This window comes from Chiloscyllium punctatum, chromosome 23 (assembly GCF_047496795.1).
Source record: "Chiloscyllium punctatum isolate Juve2018m chromosome 23, sChiPun1.3, whole genome shotgun sequence".
Taxonomy (NCBI): Eukaryota; Metazoa; Chordata; class Chondrichthyes; order Orectolobiformes; family Hemiscylliidae; genus Chiloscyllium; species Chiloscyllium punctatum.
Window position 1 is genome coordinate 53,156,289 of NC_092761.1, and position 22,175 is coordinate 53,178,463.

The 22,175-nt window shown below is 42.4% G+C and overlaps 1 protein-coding gene across 6 annotated transcripts in view; it reads left to right on the forward strand.

The window, feature by feature from the left end:
* Positions 1 to 22,175, forward strand: part of arhgap32b (Rho GTPase activating protein 32b) — a 572,293-nt gene that overhangs the window by 299,622 nt on the left and 250,496 nt on the right. For 5 of the 6 annotated variants that reach the window (XM_072593008.1, XM_072593005.1, XM_072593009.1 and 2 more), the window contains one exon: positions 10,236 to 10,327. In XM_072593008.1, the coding sequence (XP_072449109.1) occupies positions 10,236 to 10,327 (92 nt within the window). Of the gene's footprint in view, positions 1 to 10,235; positions 10,328 to 22,175 lie in introns of those variants that run through there. The other variant, XM_072593010.1, reaches the window with a different exon arrangement.

The following is a 22,175-nucleotide window of genomic DNA, read 5'->3' on the forward strand; positions in this document are numbered from 1 at the left end:
CATCCAGACCTCTAACACAAAGTGAATCCCAGTCAATTTTGGGAAAATTAAATCTCCTGTCACCATCACTCTGTTGTTCCTACATCTTTTTCTGATCTCTCTACGTACTTATATATATATCTCACGTTTGTTGTTGGGAGGCCTGTAGTACAGCCCCAACATTGTTACCGCACCTTTCCTATTTCTGAGCTCTCCCCATATTGCCTCACTGCTCGAGTCTTCCATAGTGCCCTCTTCCAGCACAGCTGTGATATCATCTCTGACCAGTAATGCAACTCCTCCACCCCATTTATCTCTCGCTCTCTCTCTCGCTCTCTCTCTATCCCGTCTGAAGCATCAATATCCTGGGATATATTGTTGCTAATCATGCCCTTCCCTCAGCCAAGTCTCAGTAATAACAATAACATCATACTCTCAGGTACTAATCCAAGTCCTAAGTTCATCTGCTTTACCTACTAAATTTGTTGCATTAAAATAAATGCACCTCAGACCATCTGTCCCTCTGCATTTGTTCTCCCCTTCCTGCCTACTCTTTCCCTTACTCTCACTGACTTCATTATCTAGTTACTTACATGCTTTAGTTACTACCTCCTACTGTCCATCAACTTCCTCATTTGGTTCCCATCTCCCTGCCACATTAATTTAAACCCTCCCCAACAGCATTACCCCCAAGGACATTGGTTTCAGTCTGGCCCAGGTGTTGACCATCCAGTTTTTAAAGGTCCCATCTCCCCAGAACCAGTCCCAGTATCCCAAAAATCTGAACCCCTTCCTCTTGCACCATCTCTCAAGTCACACATTCATCCTGATTATTTTATCATTCCTACTCTGACTGACAATGTGACTGGTAGCAATCCTGAGATTAGTACCTTTGAGGTCCTACTTTTTAACTTGTTTCCTAACTCCCTAAATTCTTCTTGTAGGACCTCATGCTGTTTTTTTATTACCTATATAATTTGTGCCTACATGCACCACAACAACTGGCTGGTCACCTTCCTCCTTGTGAATTTTCTGCAGTCGATCCGAGACAAGCCTTACATGTGTACCTGGGAGGCAACATACCATTCGGGAGTCTAGTTTACAACTACAGAACTGCCTGTTGAACTCCCATTAGTTGAACCCCCTATGACTATAGCCCTTCTACCCTTTTCCCACCCTTCTGTACATCAGAGCCAAGCCCGGTGCCAAGAACCTCGCTACTGCTGGTAAGCCATCTCCCCCCCAGTATCCAAAAAGGTATACCTGATTTGGAGGGAGATGAACCGCAGGGAACACCTGCATGGACTTCCTGCTCTTTCTCTGCCTTTTTGTCAACCATTCCCTTTCTCCCTTAGCAATCCTAATCTGCAGTGTGACCAACTCACTGAACGTGCTATCCATGACCCCTTCGGCATTGTGTATGCTCCAAAGTGTGTCCATTCACAGCTCCAGAGCCATCATGCCATCTAACAAGAGCTGCAGCTGGACCCACTTCCTGCACCTAAAGGAATTAGGGACATCAGCCGCATCCCTGAGCTCCCACATTCAGCAAGAGGAGCATAACATGGGGCTGAGATCTCCTGCCATTTTTAATCTTAAGCTTCACCAAAGTTGAGACTAAAGTTATGAAAAAGGAGAGATTTTTTAATCAATCACACGATTAATAAGAAAAAAACAGAAAATCCCTACTTTATCAACACACCACAGTCCTTTTTGTTGTTAGTGGAGCAGGGCAGTGGGAGACACTACATAGGTAGTGTCTTGGGTTCAGCCATTGCCTGAATGTATCAGCTTTTTAAACAGTTTGTTTACCTTCCTGGCAGCCCTCTGGTCCTTGTTCTCTCCACCTGTGGCACCAGTAATCCTGCGATTACTACTCTGCTCGTTCCTCCCCCTTAAGAATCCTGTAGACTCGATCCAAGACATCCCTGACCCTGGCACCTAAGGCGCAGCATACCATCCAAGAATCTCACTTGCGACCACAGAATTTCCTGTTTCTTTCTCTCATAATTGAGTCTTCTATCACTATTGCTCCTCTGTTCTCCCCACTTCTCTTCTGAGCCACAGAGCCAGGCTTAGTGCCAGAATCCTGGTCACTTTGACTGTCCCCTGTTAATCCCCCCGCACCCCAACAGTATCCAATACGATTGAAAGGAACGGCCGCTGGGTTCCCTGCACTGTCTGCCTATTCCTTTTCCCTCTCCTAACAGTCACCCAGCTACCTTTGTCCTTTAACTTAACTGTGACTACTTCCCATTAACTCCTCTCTATCACCCCTCAGCCTCCTGAATGATCTGAAGTTCATCCAACTCCATTTCCAGTTCCCTAATGTGGTCTGTGAAGAGCTGGAGTTGGGTGCACTTCCCACAGGTGAAGTCAGCAGTGTCACCAGTGTAGTCTCTCGGTTTTAGCCAGTGTCCGAGTGTGTCACTTCAGGTGCCTCGCAATCCCCTTGTCAGCATTCACTACTGATGAGCTTTTGTTCCGCCTATCCACGAAATAAGTCTTTAAGAGGAAAAAAATTACCTTCCTAGCAGCCCCCGGTCCTCTCTCTGACTGGTCCCGCTGCAAAATGCAGGCTGCTGATTCCACAGGGTAAGTATTTAAATGGGGAATCTACCTTCCTAGTAGCACAGTGGTCCTCGTTGTCACTGCTTCGGCTGCAAAATGGAGGCTGCTGATGAAAATGACTTAAAACTTGGTGGCATGGTGAGGAATGTGCAAAGAGCCTTCAGAATAATTTAGGCTGTGTTTGCAAGAACATGGCAGGTGTAGTATATGGAAAAGTGTGTGGCTATCCACTTTGTCAGGAAGAATGAATGTGCTGAGTATTTAGAGTTATACAGCATGAAAATGGACCATTTGGTTCAACTCATCCATCCTGAACAGACATCCTAAATTAATAGACAGATTTTTGACAGAATTTGGCCCATGTCATTCTAAAGCCTTCCTATTTATGTACCTGGCCAGATGTCTTTAAAATATCATATTTGAACAAACCTCTACTATTTCCTCTGACAACACGTTCATACATGCAACAGCCTCTGCATGAAAAGGTTCTTGTTGTGGTTCTGTTCGCCGAGCTGGGAATTTGTCTTGCAAACGCTTCATCCCCTGTCTAGGTGACATCCTCAGTGCTTGGGAGCCTCCTGTGAAGCGCTTCTGTGCTGTTTCCTCCGGCATTTATAGTGGCCTGTCTCTGCCACTTCCGGTTGTCAGTTCCAGCTGTCCGCTGTAGTGGCCGGTATATTGGGTCCAGGTCGATGTGCTTATTGATTGAATCTGTGGATGAGTGCCATGCCTCTAGGAATTCCCTGGCTGTTCTCTGTTTGGCTTGTCCTATAATGGTAGTGTTGTCCCAGTCGAATTCATGTTGCTTGTCATATGTGTGTGTGGCTACTAAGGATAGTTGGTCGTGTCGTTTCGTGGCTAGTTGGTCTTCTAAAATCTTTCCTCCCCTCATCTTAAATCTATGCCCTCTAATTTTGGACTCCCCTACCCTGGGAAAAAGACCTTGGTTATTCACCCTATCCATGCCCCTCATGATTTTATAAACCCCTGTAAGATCACCCTGCAGCCTCCATCTCTCCAGGGAAAGTAGCCTCAGCCTATTCAGCCTCTCCCTATAGGGAGGAGGCTGGAAGAATACAGCGAGCCAGGCAGCATCGGGAGGTGGAGAAGTCAATATTTTGGGTGCAACCTTTCTTCCCGATTGGGGGTGTTTGTTGGGGGAGCTGCAGATAAAGGGGATGGTGGGGCAGGATGGTGAAGTGGGAATAGGGAGGAGTGGAAGGGAGAGGGAGGGGCTGGGTCATTTTCGTAGGATGGGAAGGGAGGTTATTTGAAATTGGAGAACTCAATGTTGAGTCCTCCAGGCTGTAGGCTACCCAATCGAAAGATGGGGTGTTGTTACTCCAATTTGCCATTTGGTTAGTTGTGGCAAGGGAGGAGGCCAAAGATGGTCATGTCAGAAAAAGAGAGGGGTGTTCTGCCTGGGCAGCTTGCAGCCCAGACGACTCAACGTTGAGTTCTTCAGTTTCAAATGACCTCCCTTCCCATTCCCTGACAACGACCCCAACCCCTCTCCCTCCCTTCCACTCCTCCATGCCACCAACTGGATTCATTCCTTCCATTGACCAACCAGGTCGTACCCTCTACCTGTCTTCACCTATCCCCACTTCACCACCCTCTTTATCTGCAGCTCCTCCTACACTCACCCCCAGCCCTGAAGAACTGTTACACCCAAAATGTCGACTTCTCCACCTCTTGATGATTCCTAGTTTTTCCAGCCTCCTGCCTGTCTACTTTGAATTCCTGCATCTGCACTTTCTCTCAATATAATTCAAGCCCTCCAAACTCTGCAACATCCTTGTGAATCTTTTCTGAACCTTTTCAAATTTAATAACATCTTTCCTATAGCAGCGAGAACAAATTGCAGTATTTTTAAATGACGAGAGGTTGAAAAGTGTTGATTTCCAAAGGGACCTTTCATAAATCACAAAGCAAGCATGTACGTGCAGCAAGCAATTCAGAAGGCAAGGCGTGATCATGCTGACCATGGGTCCCGTATGGGTGCATTACTGATAGCAACCACTGTCTCCTAATGGTGCTGCTGAGCTATGAAGAGCTGTTGGCCCCTGATCAGCCAGTGGTCAAGCATAGCTTCCAGGCTTGATGCTGCCTAGTCAATGCAGGAAACTGACTAGGTAGCATCATTGACGTGCAGTTCGTGGATCAAACCTTTCATCTACAATAGATTCAGCCCCAATTTTCTTGATGAGTGTGATAATGTCTGTTTAGGATTGTTTCGCTGCTGTTTTCCAACTGGAATCCTAGGAGCTAATGTTGCATGACCAAACTGAGGTAGAGTCTAGTGTCATAATTCTATATTTCTATCGAATTTTAGATGAAATAAGTTTTCCTCATCTCGAGCAACCTTAAACGTACACCCTCTGGTCTTATGGTGAAGTGGGAATAGGGAGGAGTGGAAGGGAGAGGGAGGGGCTGGGTCATTTTTGTGGGATGGAAAGGGAGGTTATTTGAAATACCATAGGGGAAAAATTCTCGCGATCTACTCTGTATGTCTCAATTTTGTGTATCTCAATCAGATTCCCCCCCCGTCCCCCCCACCACCACCAAAATAACAAAAACAAGTCTGGCAGCATCTCTGATTTCTCTTCACAGTTAACTATTTGGGTTTGCTGACCCTTCCTCTGAACCGATGGTTTTTATGCAGAAGGTGAGGTTAGGGGAGGGGTTCAGGAGTAAATGATAGGTGGGGACGGAGCCCAAAGAGAGAGAAGAACCATTAGAGAGACAAAGGAGTGGATAACAATCTGGCTAGGAGGGTGAATAGATGTAAATGGAACTTGTTAGTGGCTACCAATGGGTTATATGTCATAGCAGACTATGTGATAACAAGACCTGGTGTGTGTGGGTGGGGGCTAGGACATAGAAGAGTACAAGCCCTGAAGTTATTGAACTTAAGATTGAGAGTCCAGTAGGTTGCAGTGCCCAAGTGAAAAACTGAGGTGTTGTTCTTCTTCCAGCTTACACTGAGCTTCACCGGAGCACTGCAGAAGCCTGAGATAGAGATATTGGCCAAAGAACAGGGGTGGTGTTCTGTGAAGTGGTCACCCAATCTACACTTTGTTTCCCCAGTGTAAAGGAGACCACACTGTGACCAGCTAATGCAGTAGATTAGATTTTGTGAAGTGCAGTAAAGTGCAGTGAAGGTGTTACACCTTCAATTGCAGTCGACAAGGATATCCTGGAGAAAACGGTCCCTGTGGAAGGCAGACAAGGAAGGGAAGGAGGATATGTGTCTGATGGTGGCATCTCGCTGGAGGACCACCTGGGTGTGGATGCTGGTGGGATGGTAGATTACGACAAGGGGAGCCCTATCACTGTTGCTGGAAGGAAGAGAGGGGGTGAGGGCTGAAGTTCGGAAGATGGGTCAGATCTGGCTGAAGGTCCTGCCCACAACAGTGCTTAGGGAATCCTCGGTTGAGGAAGAAAGTGGACATTTCGAGGCTCCCTGGTCGAAGTTGGCATCATTGGAACATATGCAATGGGGATTGAGTCTTTACAGGAAGCAGGGTGCGATTATATGTAGTATAACTGTGGGAGTTGGTGGGTTTATAGTGGATATTAGTTTATAGTGGGTTTATAGAAATAGAAACAGTTGTCAAGGAAGGGAAGTTAGTAGTCAAAGATAGACCAGATGAAAGCGAGGGTGGGGTGGAAATTGGAAGCAAAATCTATAAACCTTTCCAATTCCAGACGTGAGAGGAAAGCAGCACTGATGATATATCAGAGAAAGAGTTGTGGATGGGGGCTGGAATAGGACTGGAACAAGGAATTTTCCATGTACCCAAAAAGAGACCTGCATAATTAGGGCCCATGCAGGTAGCAATGGCCTGAAGAAAATCAGATGAGTTAAAAGAGAAGTTGTTAAGGCCTTTTTACCAGGATTAAATGGAGACCTCTGAGATCGTCCTGGTGGAGGATGGACTTGTAGAGGGATTGCATGTCTGTGGTAAAAAAGGAATCGGTGGAGCCTGCAAACTGGCATAAAGTATTAAAGAAATCACAGATATAAGTGGGCAGGAACTGGACCGGGGAGAAAATACCGTGCCAAGATAGGAAAAGGTAAGATAAGTAGGCAGCAACAATGGGTCTACCTGGGCATCCTGTTGTGGTATTTTAGAAGGAGATAGAAGCAAGCTGTGTGTGGTTAGAATACTATCAGCTTGGAGACAGTTGCGCGGAGATCCCCAGGTGAGAAAAGGTTAGTGAAAATAATTGATAGAATGACCTGATATACCAAGGTGGAATCATGGTCCAGGAGGAGATATGTGAGAGCTGTCACTCAGCCTCTGCAATATATAGAGGTCAGTACACTAAACTAGACCAGCACCACCCTTATTGGCAGGCTTAATAACAGAGTCAGGGTTGGATCTCAGTGCATAGAGTGCAGTCAGTTCGTGGGGGAGGTAGGTTGGAATGGGTGAGTGCAGCAGAGAAATTGAGGTGACAAATGTCATGTTGACAGTTCTCAATGAGCAAATTGAGTGCAGGTAGTGTGTCAGAGGGGTCTAAGTTTGTTGGAGTGTGTTGGAGGTGGGCTAAAGGATCTGTGGGATGGGGAGAGGATGCTTGTCTGAAGAAATGGGCACACAGATGAAGATGACAAGAAGAATTTGATGTTGCCTTGCCTGAAATTCATTGAGGTGGAGACGCAGAGGGATAAAACGGAGACCTTTGCTGAGTACAGAATGTTCAGCATCGAAGAGCGGAAGGTTAAGAAGGATGGTGAATTTGTGACTGCGGGTGGGGTTTACCTCCTCTCTCCTCCATATCCAAGGGCAGAATGTATCTTCCAGGTGAATTCGCTGCTCACAATGTGGTCTCTTCTACATTGCGGAAAACTAGGTTTAGACAGGGTGACTGATTCACAGAACATCTACGTTCTGCCCACCAAAATGACCCTGAGCTTCCAATTGCCTGCCACATCAACATGCCAACCCTGTTCCCTGGCCAACATCTCTGTCTCAGGCTTGCTGCAGTGCTCCAGTGAAGCTCAGGCACAAGCTGGAAGAAGAACACCTCACTTTCTGCTTGGGGACCCTGCAGTCAATGGACTCAAACTTGAATTCAATATGGACTCTTCTTTGACCATCCCCACACACAGGCCTTGTTATCACATAGTCTACTATTACACACAACCTACTGTTAGCCACTCCATTAACAACAATTCACTCTCTTACCCAGATCCTTATTGACTCCTTTTTCGGTCCAACTGTTTGGGTTCTATCCCCACCTATTGTTTTACTCCTTTTCCCCTCCTCCCACCCTGTTTTCTGCATAAAAACGGACGTTTTCCTAGCTACCACAAGTTCTGAAGAAGGGTCACTGGGCCCAAAGCATTTACTCTGATTTCGCTTCATAGTTGCTACCAGACCTGCTGAGCTTTTCCAGCAATTTCTCTGATCGTTTCTGATTTACAGCATCCACAGTTCTTGCAGTTTTTATTACACCTTTTCAATAGTCTGCAACCAGAACTGCACACAGCATTATATCCGTGATTTAGCCAATGCTCTGTCACGTTGTACCTTGAATTCCTTGTTCCTATATTCTGTGCCGTAGCTACCATCCTGTCTGACTGTGCCGTCACCTTCAGGGTTCTATGGCACCAAGGTCCCTTTGTTCCTCAGTACTCCCTAGGGATCTGTCATTCATAATGTTACAGGCCTTTGTGTTATAATGCATGTTTCATCAACACAAATTCGCTGTAATGCAATTGACGAATTGGGGATGCTGTTTCTAAAGCGTGAACTTTTTAAAACATGTGTTGGCTGTATTGCAATTACAGTGGCAACACTTTAAGTGTTGTTTCTAAAGTGCAATTTTTCTATAATGCAGGGTTGCACAAGAACACAACCACCAAGTTATAGAAAAATTGACTGTATCCTCATTAGCTGAAAATGTGTTGCTGGAAAAGCGCAGCAGAATCGACGTTTCGGGCATGAGCCCTTCTTCAGGAATCATGTCCTCATTAGATCTTCCACCTCATGCTTACCAGGATTAAATTCCATCTGCCATTGCTGTGCCCAATTTGCCAACTGGTAATATCAGACTGTAGCCTGAGACCTTCCTCACTATCAACATTACCATCAATTTTCATGTCATCTGTTTAAATAATTTTACTTTCTACATTCACATCTAATTCATTAATATATTTTAACAGCAAGGGTCCCAGTGCCAATCCTTGTGCTACACTGCTTGTCACAAGCTTCCAATCATATTCAAAAACAACCCTTCACTATCTCCCTAAACCTTCTATTTGCAAGCTAACTTTGGATCCAGTTTGTCAACTTGCCTTGGATCCAATGGGTTCCTAACTTTTGGACCTGCCTCCCATGTGGAACCAGGAACTGAGGAAACTGGAACAACCCTTCAGAAATGAGATTAGGAATTTCTTCAGCCAGTGTGTGATGAATCTGTGGAACTCATTGCCACAGAAGGCTGTTGGAGGCAAGTCATTGAAAGACAGATTTTGCTCACGGGATCAAAAGTTACTGTGAGAAGGCAAGAGAATGGGGTTGAAAAATATATCAGCCATCATAGAGCAGACTCAATGGGTTGAATAGATCAACTCTGTTCCTATAACTCTAGTCTTGTGTGGAGTTATGGACCTTGGTTCATCTTGAACTCAAATGTGCAAGAAGCATCACCACTTGGAGGTCTGAATTTTGGATTTTGCATGGCCTCTAGAGTCACAGTAGTACATCTGCAAATGTTGAGAAAAATGTAGAATGAATGTTCCTAGAGGTTGTCATGCTACAGAGTAGGAACAAACATGCAGATTGGGAATGGATGACCAGACAGTAAAATAGAAATAGGCAGGTAGTGTAGGAGTCCCCAGTGGTCCTACTCAATAACCAGTTTTCTATTCTGGATACTGGAGAGGGCAACAGAAATGTGTTGCCTGATAGGTCCATGGAGGCAGGTGCTCTCACAACATTGAACGAACATCTGGATGAGGGCTTAAAAAGCCAGGATATAGGCTATAGACAATGTATGGGTAAATGAGATGGCCATAGTTTGGTGATTGTTGGTCAACATATATTAGTTAGCCTAAGGCCCACTTTCTATATAAGTTAGTTAAACATGAGTTTTCCTTAACAAATTCTTCCTTGTTGTTCTGAATTTTCTGTGTATTAATTCTATCCCATATAATTGGAGAAGCTTCCTTGGAGAGAAGACCAAGAGGAGACTTGATGCAAGTTTTCAAAATTATGATTAACCTGGATGAAGTAATAAGATAGAAACTGTTTCTGCTCATGAAAAGCTTGAGAACCAGGCAAGTCCTTTACATAAGAAGCAAATGTGAAGTGAGAGAAATCATTTTCACAAATAAATAATTAAGTCATGAAGTGCACTGGCTGAACATATGACAGAAGCAGGTTTAATTTGAGACCTTCAAGATTTTAGTTAAACAGAAGCATGCAGGCAATTAGACAAATGCAGGAGATTGGCAACAAATTAAAATGCTCTGAGAGATGGGCTTGTTTTGCAGTGTAATGATTCTGAGGTTTCAGAGTTAAGATAAAAGTGGGCTCATGAGCATGAACACCAGCTTGAATCAGTCGGGTTGAATGGTTTGCTACTTTATTTCAGTAAGTCTATGTGAAAATAAATCTGGACCTTGTGCGAAGCTCAGAACACTGATCAGTTTCTTCTTCTGGTTGTAGGCAAGGAGTGCTGACCTTCCTGATCTCCCTGGAGAACTCCCTCTCCGCCCATGTGGAAGCACTGCCAGTATGAAAGTCAAACACGTCAAAAAGTAAGAACATGTTTGTTGCTGTTTGTACGGGCTGGGACTCGCCTGGCTGGCATCTGTTTTGGGACAATAAACTGTGTGTCAGATGATCTCTCACTGATCTTTCACTGCAGTAGTCACAATTCTTCAGCATTTCATCAATCACCTTCTCACTCATAAGATATAGGAGTAGAATTGTGCCATTTGGTCCAACAAGTCTGCTTCTCCATTCAATTAAAGCTGATATGTTTCTCAACTCCATTCTGCTGCTTTCTCTGCTTCAGTGTGGTTCCTTTGTTGTTTTCTGTTTAATAAAAAGTGTAATGTTTCCTGATTTGGAATACTGTGACATTTGATGGTTGTTGAATAACATATTTATGTTTTTTACGTAATGTCTTTCATTTATGTAATGAAACTTAAACACATTAAGCAATGTTATTGTCTATTTTGCATCGATTGAGTATCAATGTGCATTCGTTTAAGTAGAGACTATTAAGTCAAAAATCAAAACATTACATATCCTCTTCAATATTCTTTTGTATATTTAGACTGGGTGGATTTAATTCCATTCATTCAAATAAACCTTGCTTTCTTTGTAAGGACATAAATCCTTGTATTGCTATGTCTGGGATTGAAATTGATGAAAACAAGACAACTATGCATGTAGGTTTTTAAAAAAAAAAGAGCCACGTCAGTGCTGAACAAAAATGAAGAACTGCAAGTGTTGGAAACCTGAAACAAGAACAGCTGGTGAAGCTCAACAGTTCTGGCAACATCTGCGAAGAGAAAGCAGAGTTAACATTTTGGGTTCAGTGACCCTTCTACAGAATTAACTGTAGCTAGGAAGAATTGCATATGTGCTGACAATGTTTTTTTTGGAAGGGTGGGTGCTGAATGGGAAGGGTTTGGGTTTGGTACTGGATAATGAACCAGGCCAGGTGTTAGACTTGGAGGTAGGTGAGCACTTTGGTGATAGTGATCACAATTTTGCGATAAGTATATACCGCAGAGCAAGAATTATGGCTGAGGGAAAGGCAATTATGATGCGCTTAGGCAAGATTTAGGAAGCATAGGATAGGGAAGGAAGCTGCAGGGGATGGGCACAATTGAACTGTGGGGCTTATTCAAGGACCAGCTACTGCAAGTCCTTGATAAGTATGCACCTGTCAGGCAGAGAGGAAGTGGTCAAGTGAGGGAGTCGTAGTTTACGAAGTTGAATCTCTTGTCGAAAGGAAGTAAGGATGAAATGTGAAGGCTCAGTTAGGTCACTTGAGAGTTACAAGTTAGCCAGGAAAGACCTAAAGAAAGAGCCAGGAGGGGACATGAGAAGTCTTTGGCAGGTAGGATCAAGGAAAACCCTAAAGCTTTTTATAGCTATGTCAGGAATGAAAGAATGATTAGAGTAAGATTAGGACCAGTCAAGGACAGTAGTGGGAAGTTGCGCATGGAATCTGAGGAGATAGGAGAGGTGCTAAATGAATATTTTTCATCAATATTCACACAGGAAATCGACAATGCTATCAAGGAGAATACTGAGATAAGGCTATTAGACTAGACGAGATTGAGGTTCATACAGGAGAGGTGTTAGCAATTCTGGACAGTGTGAAAATGGATAAGTTCCCTGGGCCAGATATGATTTAGGATTCTCTGGGAATCTAGGGAGAAGACTGCAGAGGCTTTGGCTCTGATCTTTATGTCGTCATTGTCTACAGGAATAGTACCAGAAGATTGGAGGATAACAAATGTTGTTCCCTTGTTTGAGAAGGGGATTAGAGTCAACCCTGGTAATTATAGACCAGTGAGCCTTATTTTGGTTGTGGGTAAAGTGTTGAAAAGATTGTAAAAGATAGGATTTATAGTCGTCTAGAAAGGAATAATTTGATTAGTGATAGTCAACACATTTTTGTAAAGGGTAGGTTGTGCCTCACAAACCTTATTGAGTTCTTTGAGAAGGTGACCAAATAGGTGGATGAGGGTAAAACGGATGATGTGGTGCAAATGGATTTCAGTAAGGCATTTGATAAGATTCCCCACAGTAGGTTATTGCAGAAAATATGGAGGCATGAGATTGAGGGTGATTTAGTGGTTTGGATCAGAAATTAGCTAGCTGAAAGAAGACAAAAGTAGGTGTTTGATGGGAAACGTTCATCCTGGAGTTCAATTACTATTGGTGTACTGCAGTGATCTGTTTTGGGGCCATTGCTGTTTGTCATTTTTGTAATTGACTTGGATGAGGGCGTAGAAGGATGGATTAGTAAAATTTGTGGATGACACTAACGTTGGTGGAGTTGGGGACAGTGCGGAAGGATGTTGCAGATTACAGAAGAACATAGATAAGCTGCAGAGCTGGGCTGAGAGGTGACAAATTGAGTTTGCGAAAAAGTGTGAGGTGATTCGATGTATCAGGAATGCAGAATACTGGGCTAATGGTAAGATTCTTGGTAGTGTGGATGAGCAGAGAGATCTCTTGTGTCCATCTACATAGATCCCTGAAAGTTGCCACCAGGTTGATAGAACTGTTAAGAAGGCATACGGTGTGTTGGGTTTTATTGGTAAAGGGATTAGGTTTTGGAGCCATGAGGTCATGTTGCAGCTGTACAAAACTCTGGTGCGGCCACACTTTGAATATTGTGTACAGTTCTGGTCACTGCATTTTAGGAAGGATGTGGAAGCTTTGGAAATACTTTAGAGTAGATTTACCAGGATGTTGCCTTGTATAGAGGAAAGGTCTTACGAGGAAAGGTTGAGGGATTTGAGGCTATTTTTGTTTGAGAGAAGAAGATTGAGAGGTGACTTAATAGAAACATATAAGATAAGAGGGTTAGATAATGTGGACAGGGAGAGCCCTTTTCCTCGGATGGTGATGGCTAGCATGTGGGGACATAGCTTTAAATTGAGGGGTAATAGATATAGAACAGATGTCAGAGGTAGTTTCTTTATTCAGAGTAGTAGGGTCGTGGAAAGCACTGCCTGCAGCAGTAATAAGGGTATTTAAGTTGTCATTGGATAAACATTTGGATGATGATGGAATAGTGTAGGATAGGTGGGCTTAAGATTGATTCCACAGGTTGCCACAATATCGATGGCCGAAGAGCCTATACTGCGTTGTAATGTTCTATGTTGTAAGGGGATATCTTAGCCTTGAATATACTTTCCAACCCAGCCTTGACAGCCTTCTGTGGTAAAGAATTCCACAGATTGAGTACCCTTCAAGAAGAAATTCCACCTCATTTCTGTCTTAAGCCTGTGACCCCTTACTTTGATCATCTGGTAGAACATATAGGTACAGTCCCCTCCTTGAAGTGGGAGAGTTCAGAACAGGTATCGAGTCATACAACACAGAAGAGTGTCATAGTTCCATCAAGTTTGAGCTGACATCTTTATGATAATGCCATTTTCCAGCACTTGACCTACAGCTCTGAATGCTATGAATGTTTCAAATGCTCATCCGCATAATTGTTCAAGTTTGAGAGGTTTCCTGTTTATGCTGCACTCCTAGGAAGTGCATTCCAGATTTCCACCACCACACCTCCTCAAAATCTCCTTTTATCCTCCTACGCTTCACTTTAAAATTATGCCTCCTCATGGTTGACCCTTCAACCAAGGGAAACAGCTGCTTTCTATTCATTATATCCATGCCCCTCATTATCATATACAACTCACTCCAGCACCATCTCAGCCTTCTTTGTTCGAAAGAAAATAACTTGAGACTTTATAGCCTCTTTGATAGTTAAAATACTCCAATGTGGAAAAGAAATCTGAACTTAAACTCAGACCTTTTAAGAGTGTTGCCACAAAGAATTTCTTTACAGGTTAGTTGAAAAGATTATGAAAATTTTGTGTGCTGAAAATTTCAAAACTGATTTCTGTTAGACAAGACTGTTAGTCATATGAAACCAGAGCAGATATATTGAGTTATGGTACAGATTAACCATGAACTAACCAAATGACTTATTCCCATTCCTATTTTCCTTTCTGCCTCTGACAGGGAAAAAAATCCGCACCATTCCCAGCTGTTGGCAATGTGTTACTGTGTTTTGAAGTTAGAAATTAGCAACCTTTCTTGCGGCAGATGTTCTTCCTCCTTGCTGTATGAGTCCACAGTGTGCCTGAGAGTCTGCTCATCTCTTGCAGCATTTTACTGTAATGGCCAAGCATTTTCTCCCCCTTAAATCAGCTGAGCATGTAAAAGGTTGGCGGAGGCTTGCTGTTAATTGCTGCACTCATGCTGATGGGACAGTTCTATGTAATTGCTTCCAGTAAATAGGCTGCTGTGAGGATGCTGTGTGACAATCTGGTTAGTTTTATAGTGAACTTTGGATCTGAATGAAAGGCTGACACTTTACTGACAGGGACTCTATCCTCACTGTGGGATTTTGGCTTGTTCCCAGACTCCATTCTTGGCTCTCTGACCTAATTTATGCACCATGCAGACAAATGAAGTACTTATCTTGTCGCATCTTTAGTACCAGCACTTCAGATGTTGAATATGTCACTTTCCTTAGAAGACATGATCTAGCCTATTCTTTCTATTGTGACACTGCCCTTGTATTAAAGACATTTGTGGCCAGGATTATTGTGTGTAGTCTATTTCGCCTGTCACATTTGGTTGATATTTAGGTACACGTACAAAGATCCTTGTTAAAAGATCTTTCTGAATTTTGATGTTAGCAGGGTGTCAGGATATTTATGGTGAACCAAGCAAGAAGAAATCAAAAGAAACCTTATATTTCAAGACCACTGGATGACCCATGTCATTTAAGAAGCATTTAATTAATTTTAAAATATAGTTTCTGTTGTTATGTAGGCAATGTGATTGCCAATTTCTACAAAACAAGCTCCCATAATCAATAATATGATGAATAGATAATTTGGTTTTGTGATGTTAATTGAGGCATAAATATTGGTGAACACATTGGGGATAACTCCCTGGTTCCCCCTCTTCAGTATAGTCAGGGAAAATCAGGCTTGACTAATTTAGTTGAGTTCTTGGAAGGAGTAATGGAGAGTATGAATGAGGCTATGCAGTCGATGCATCTGGATGTTAAAAGGATTTTGAGACCGTACAATGCAGCAGACCTTATAATCAAAAATGGAATCCTACAAAACGGGCCGTGGTAGCATTTACTTTTTTAAAAAAAAGTCTAAGGTATAGAAAGCAAAGTTGTGTAAATGATTGTTTTTCAAACTGGAGGCAAGTTTACAATGGAATTCTCCAAGTTTCAGTATAAGAATTACTGCAGCTTCTGACATACATTAGTGACATGGAATTATGAGTGCCTGGCCTAATTTAGAAGCCTCCAAATGGCACAAAACTTAGAAATATAGTCAACAGTGAGGAAGATAATAATTGACTTAAGGAGAAAATATAGACAGGGTAGTGAAATGAACATAATAATGACAGGTGAAATTTTGAAAATCAGAAGCAGGAATATTCACCTTGAACCAGATCTGTGGTCTTACTGTATATACTTACTCTGAATTCCTTAAAATATTGGTTAACAAAAATGTATTTATTGGAGATAAGTTGTTAGTTTTAAACCTAGTGCCAATTGCTGTTCAAGTACAAGGATTCCAAACTACTTCTGACTCCTATGTAGAATAGTGGTTATTAATTTAACTTCTGAGAAGAATCCCTTAGTTTTAGCCTATGCTGTTTAGTCCTAGACTCCACAGCCACCTCTTATGAAATACCATCTGGAAATCTTTGAAAATGTTATCTAGAAGCATACCCATTCTTCACTTCAGTCACTGCTCCAAAAAAGTTAAATCAGGTTTATCAAGTGTGACCAATCTGTTACAAACTATTCTCTCTCTTTGATCAGCTTAAAGTTTTACAGGTGCTTATATGCCCTTTCCTTATTTTTCCAATATTTTCTTAATGCCAGATATTGGGCTAACAGATATATAATTTTCTGCTTTTCCTTTTTTTAAACATAGCGGGGTGATGGATATATATTTCCACTCTAAAGGGATGGTTTCAAATTAAACGAAGTTTCAAAATTTAGAGAGAGGACGTTGTTAATGTTTTTTCATACTTTCTTTAAAATACTGGGATGAGAACCATCCAGTTCTCTGGTTTAGTCCCTTTTCAGTGCCATTCCTTTCTACATTACTATTACTTTCTTTGTTAGTTTTGTTGAGTCTTTCTGTTATTATCAAATAAGATAAAGGGATGTCTGAAATCTACTAGGATAAAGAAACTGGTGAGGAATATACTAATTAAAGGTTACAAAAGCAGAAGTTGCTAGAAAAACTTGATGGTTCTGGGAGCATCTGTGGAGAGAAAGTAGAGTTAACATTTCAGGTCCAGTGGCCCTTCTTCAGAATGGTTATTAGACCCAAAATTATTTCTGAGTGCCAGCATCTGCAGTTCTTAGTTTTTAAAAATTTAATTAAGGGTTAATTGGGTGTGAGTTGGTAGTATAAATGTGAAGAGCCAGTAAGCAATGGATTGACAGTCTTAAGACAAATGGTGAACTGAAATAAAGCTCGTACTAAAAGTGTGGCCTTCGATTCTGTTGTCTTCTGCGACATAAGTCCTGTCCCTGATGTAATGTTCGTTTCCCTGGGATTTCTGGCATGCTGATCAGTTCCTCAGAACCAAGTAATTATTAAAAATATCTGGGCATTTTATTACTTTCCTTAACAATGTCACCGCTATTATTTTTCTAGAAGTCTGCATTCTTCCTGATCATTGTTTTTCCTAATAGAATTGTAAATATTTTTGTTGGTTTTGAAGTCTGACATGCTTTGTTCCTTCTCTCTGTTTTACCATCTGGTGAGGATGTAGAAAAGAATCACTGTAGTGGTTGAGACTAGAGTAGAAGCATTAAAGTTAAGTGGATAGATTGGAGAAGTGGCACAGTGGCAGACCCGGGTTCAATTCCCGCCTCAGGCGACTGTCTGTGAGGAGTTTGCACATTCACTCCATGTCTGCTCCGGTTTCCTCCTACAGTCCAAAAATGTGTGCAGGTTAGGTGAATTGGTCATGCTAAATTGCCCGTAGTGTTAGGTGAAAGGGTAAATATAGGGGAATGGGTCTGGGTGGATTATGCTTCGGCGGGTTGGTGTGGACTTGTTGGGCCAAAGGGCCTGTTTCCGCACTGTAAGTAATCTAATCTAATCTAAAACTGGGATTGCTATTCTTAGAGCAAAGATTCAGATGAAATTTGAGCTCCGTTAGGTTATCAAAGTTTCATGGGGGGAGCACTTTGATAATAGTGACCATAATTCTGTAGATTTTCAGATAATTATGGATAAGGACAAGAGTGGGCATTGGATGAAGGTGTGAAATTGTGGGAAGGCCAGCTATAACCAAATTAGGGAAAAATTGGGGCATGTGGTTTGGAAATGGCTGTTTGAGGATAAATTCACACCAGTTGATTTGAGTGCAGGGCAGTCATGTTCCTCTGAAAATTAAGGACAGGAATGGCAGGATTCAGATGACAGGGGAAATTATTAGTTTAGTCAAAAGAAAAGGAAACATACCTAAAGTCTAGGCAACTAAAAGCAGACAAAATTCTTGAATACAGAGAAAGTAGGAAGGAGCTTAAGCGGGGACTTAAAAGAGCTAAAAGGAGCCTTGAAATGTCCTTGGCTGGCAGGGTTAAGGCGAACCAAAGCATTTTATACATATGTTAGGAGCAAGAGAGTAGTGAAAGAAAGAAAGAATGGGCCCACTCAAGGATAGTGTAAGGGAGGTTATGTGTGGAGCAAGAGGAAATGGGTGGTATCCTTAATGACTACTGTACGTCGGTATTCACCGAAGAGTGGGACTTGATGTTGAGGTTAGGGAAGGGAGTGTGGATATTCTCAGGCAGGTCAACATAATAAAGGAGGTGGTGTTGGATGTCTTGAAATGCATGAAGACAGAAAAGACCCCAAATGGGATCCATCCCCGGAGACTGTGGGAGACAATGGAGGAAATAGCTAGGACCTTAACAGATACCTTTGCATCCTCTTTGGCCTCGTGAGGTTCCAGAGGACTGAAGAACAGTCAATGCTGTTCTCTCTTTTTAAGAAGGGAGACAAACATAATTCAGGTAGTGAACTTAACATCAGTGGTGGGCAAGCAGTTGGCGGAGATAATGAGAGACAGGACTTATTCACATTTGTGAGTTAATGTACTTGGTTGTAATAGGCAGCCTGGATTTGTGGAAAGAAGGTCATCTCTCACCAACTCAACTGAGCTTTTTAAAAGGGAGGGAGGTGCACCTGATAGAAGTCTTCCAAATTATGAGAGGGATGGATGGGTTGGATAGTCAGAGGCTATTCCCAGGGTAGAAAGGTCACCTGCAGGAGGTTCAAGGTGAGAGGGGGAAAGATTAGCAGAGAAGTGTGGGAAAATGTTTCATACTCTGGGTGGAAGGTGTCTGGAACACACTGCCAACAGAGGTGGTGGAAGCAGGTATGTTAAATACTTGATAGGCAGGTGAACAAGGAGCGAAGAGCAGGATAGAAACTGCTTATTGGCAGTAAGTATTATTGTATTGTCTCGCCAAGGTCTTACCAGACCATAGAGCTGCGCTGTCATTACAGAGAGGTTACTGGTGGTGATTTAACCTGAGGGTCAGGCGAGGGAAGAGAGGTTGAGAAGGAGAGTCCTTTGTGGTAACCTCAAACCGGTGATGGGAATTAACCCGTGCTGTTGGCATCTCACTGCTCTGCTTTGCATTCCTGATGAAGGGCTTATGCCCAAAACATCGATTCTCCTGCTTCTTGGATGCTGCCTGACCTGCTGTGCTTCCAGCATCTGCAGCCTTCATTTTCTCTAAACCACCAGTCAGCCAACTGAGCTAAACTGATACCTGGGCAATAAGTAGCGGATCTAAATAAGAATTAGGAATCACTGCACGCTTGGTGTGCCGAAGAGCCTGTTCCGTGCTGTATTGTTCTTTCTGTTTGTTCTTTGAGATTTGATATGGGTGTTTAAAATCATGAAGGTTTTACATTGAGTAAACACAAAACCGTTTTCAGTGATTCAAGAGTTGATAACTTGAGGCACAGATTTAATGTGATTGACAAAAGAGCCAGAGATGATCTGAGAGAGCTATTTTACACACCTTGACAGATTTTGGAAAATGTTTTCAAATAAGATGGTGATATAGTAATATTTTCTGGAAGAAAATTGAATTCATACTTGAAGAAGAAAATAATGCCAGGTTAAGGGAAATGCTCAAGTGAATGGGATTAATCCGTCTGAAGAGCCAGCATAGACGTAGTCTTAAAACCTGTCGCCTATTCTGTATTGTCCTCTAGATTCTACGAATACCCATCATACAGTGATACAGATGTAAAGTCATACAGCTCAAAAATGGGCCCTTTGGTGCAATTGGTCCATGCCAACCAAGTTTACTAAACTGAACTAGTCCTATTTGTCAGCATTTAGGCCATATCCCTTTAAATCTTTCCTATCCCTGTACCCGTCAAAATGTCTGTTGAATGTTGTAATGTATCTGCCTCTACCACTTCCTCTGACAGCTCGTTGCATAGAAAAGGTTACCCCTCAGGTTCCTTTTAAATCGTTCCCCTCTCACCTTAAACCTATGCCCTGTAGTTTTGGACTCCCCTGCCTTAGGGAAAAGAACTTGGTTATTCACCTTATCTATGCCCCTCATTTTAGAAACCCCTAAAAGGTCATTCCTGAACCTCCTACGCTTCAGAAAAAAAAGTCTCAGCCTATCTAGCCTCTCCCTATCAACCTTCCAGTCTCAATAACATCCTTGTAAATCATTTTTGCACCCTTTTCAGTTTAATAACATCCTTCCTATGGCAGAGTGACTACAATTGTATGCAGTACTCCAAATATAGCCTTACCAATCAGCTGTAACACGATGTTCCAGTTCCTATACTCAGTGCTCTGATTGATAAAGGCAAGTGTGCAAAATGACTTCTGCACCACCCTGTTTATAGAATCTCAACAGAGTGGAAGAGTCTGCACCGACCCTCCGAATATTAGGGGGCATAGGTTTAAAGTGAGAGGGACAAAGTTAAAAGGAGATTGCATAGGAAATTTTGTTTTTAAACAGAGTGGTAGGTACCTGGAAAGTGCTATTTGAAGTGGTAGAAGAGGCAGATATGATAATCAAGTTTAACAGGCATTTAGGCAGGCTTGACCAGATATAGAATAAAGGGATATAAGCCATGTGCAGACAGGTAGAATTAGTTTAGAACAGCATCGTGGTCGGAGCAGACATAGTGGACTGACAGGGCCTGTTCTTGTGTTGTCTTGTTCTATGTTCTGAGCTCTAGAGGAGTTTAGAATGTGCAAGAGGAAATTTAAAAGGGAGCGTAGGAGAGCTAATACAGGGTAGTGACTGGAAAGGTAAAGGGAAATCCTAAACATTAAAATCAAAGATCTGCAGATGTTGGATGTCAGAAACAAAAACAAAAATTGCTGGAAAATCGCTGCAGGTCTGGCAGCATCTGGTCCAGTGACCCTACTTCAGAATGGAAAGAAAATCTTAAATTGTTTTACAGGTCCTTTACATTATAGGTAAAAATATAATAAGGAGAACTGTAGGGCCCATTAGGACCACAATTTGTGCCTGGATCAAGAGGATGTAGGTAGGGTTCTGATTGAATACTTTGGATAAGTGTTCAGTTGTTTGAGGGATATTATAGGTGTAGAAATCAGGGAGAAGTTCTGTGATGCAATGAAGGAAATTAGCATAGAAAACAAGGAGATTGAGTGTTTTAGTGGTTTAAAGGTAGGTGATTTCCAGGGCCACATGAAATATATCCTAGGTTGTTGAGTAAGGCAAGGGAGGAAATAGCAGAGGCACTTGCAAACGTTTTACAGTTCCTGTCTGACCACAGGAGAGGTGCTGTAGAATTGGAGGAAAGTCAATGAGGTTCCGTTATTCAAGAAGGACAAACCAGGAAACTACAGGCCAGTCAGTCTGACCTCTGTGCTGAAGGCACCATTGGTATCAATTCTGAGGGTCAGAAGTAATCTTTATTTACAGGGGTGGGGATTAATCAAGAGTAGTCAGTATGGTTTTTAAGGGAAGGTTATATCTGACCAACTTGATTGAATTTTTTAAAGTAGTGACTTGATGTGTGAATGAAGTCAATGCATTCGATGTTGTTAGCTTGGGCTTCAGCACAGCGTTTTAGAAGGTCACACAAGGGAGACTGATATCAAAGATACCGTGAGATCCAAAAGAATTTGGAAAATTGGATCCACAAATGGCCAGGTGGCAAGAAGCAAAAGATGATGGTTGAGAGTGTTTTTCTGACTGGAGACCTGTGTCCAGTGTGATCCCACAGGGATCAGTATTGGGGCTCTGGCTGTTTGTAATTTATTTAAATGATTTGGGCTTGAAGGTAGGAGGGTTGATCAGTAAGTTCGCAGGCAATACAAAGTTTGGAGAGGTGCTCAGTAGTAAGACTGATAGCCTTTGACCACAAATGGAAATAGACAGGCTGGTCAGATGGGCTGATCAGTGGCGAATGAAATTCAGCTCAGTTAAATTTCAGGCGGTCCATTTATGTTGTACAAACAAGGGCAGGGAATGCATGATGCACAATAGGACCCTGGAAAGCACTAAGGATCAGAGGGACTTTAGTGTGCATCTACCTTAAGGTATCAGGACAGGTGGAGAAAGTGGTTAAGAAGGCACATAGTATATACATGCCTTTATTAATTGAAGTATGCAATTTAAAGGCAGGCAGGTTTTGCTGGAACTATATAAAATGTTGTTTAGGCCACAGCTAGGGTACTGTATGCAGTTCTGGAATCCACAGTATAGGAGGGATGTAATAGCACTGGAGAGGGTGCAGAAGAGATTTACAAAGTGTTGCCTGCTGTGTATGTTATGAAAAGTGATTGATATTTTTGTTAGAGGAGAGGAGATTGAAAGAGTGC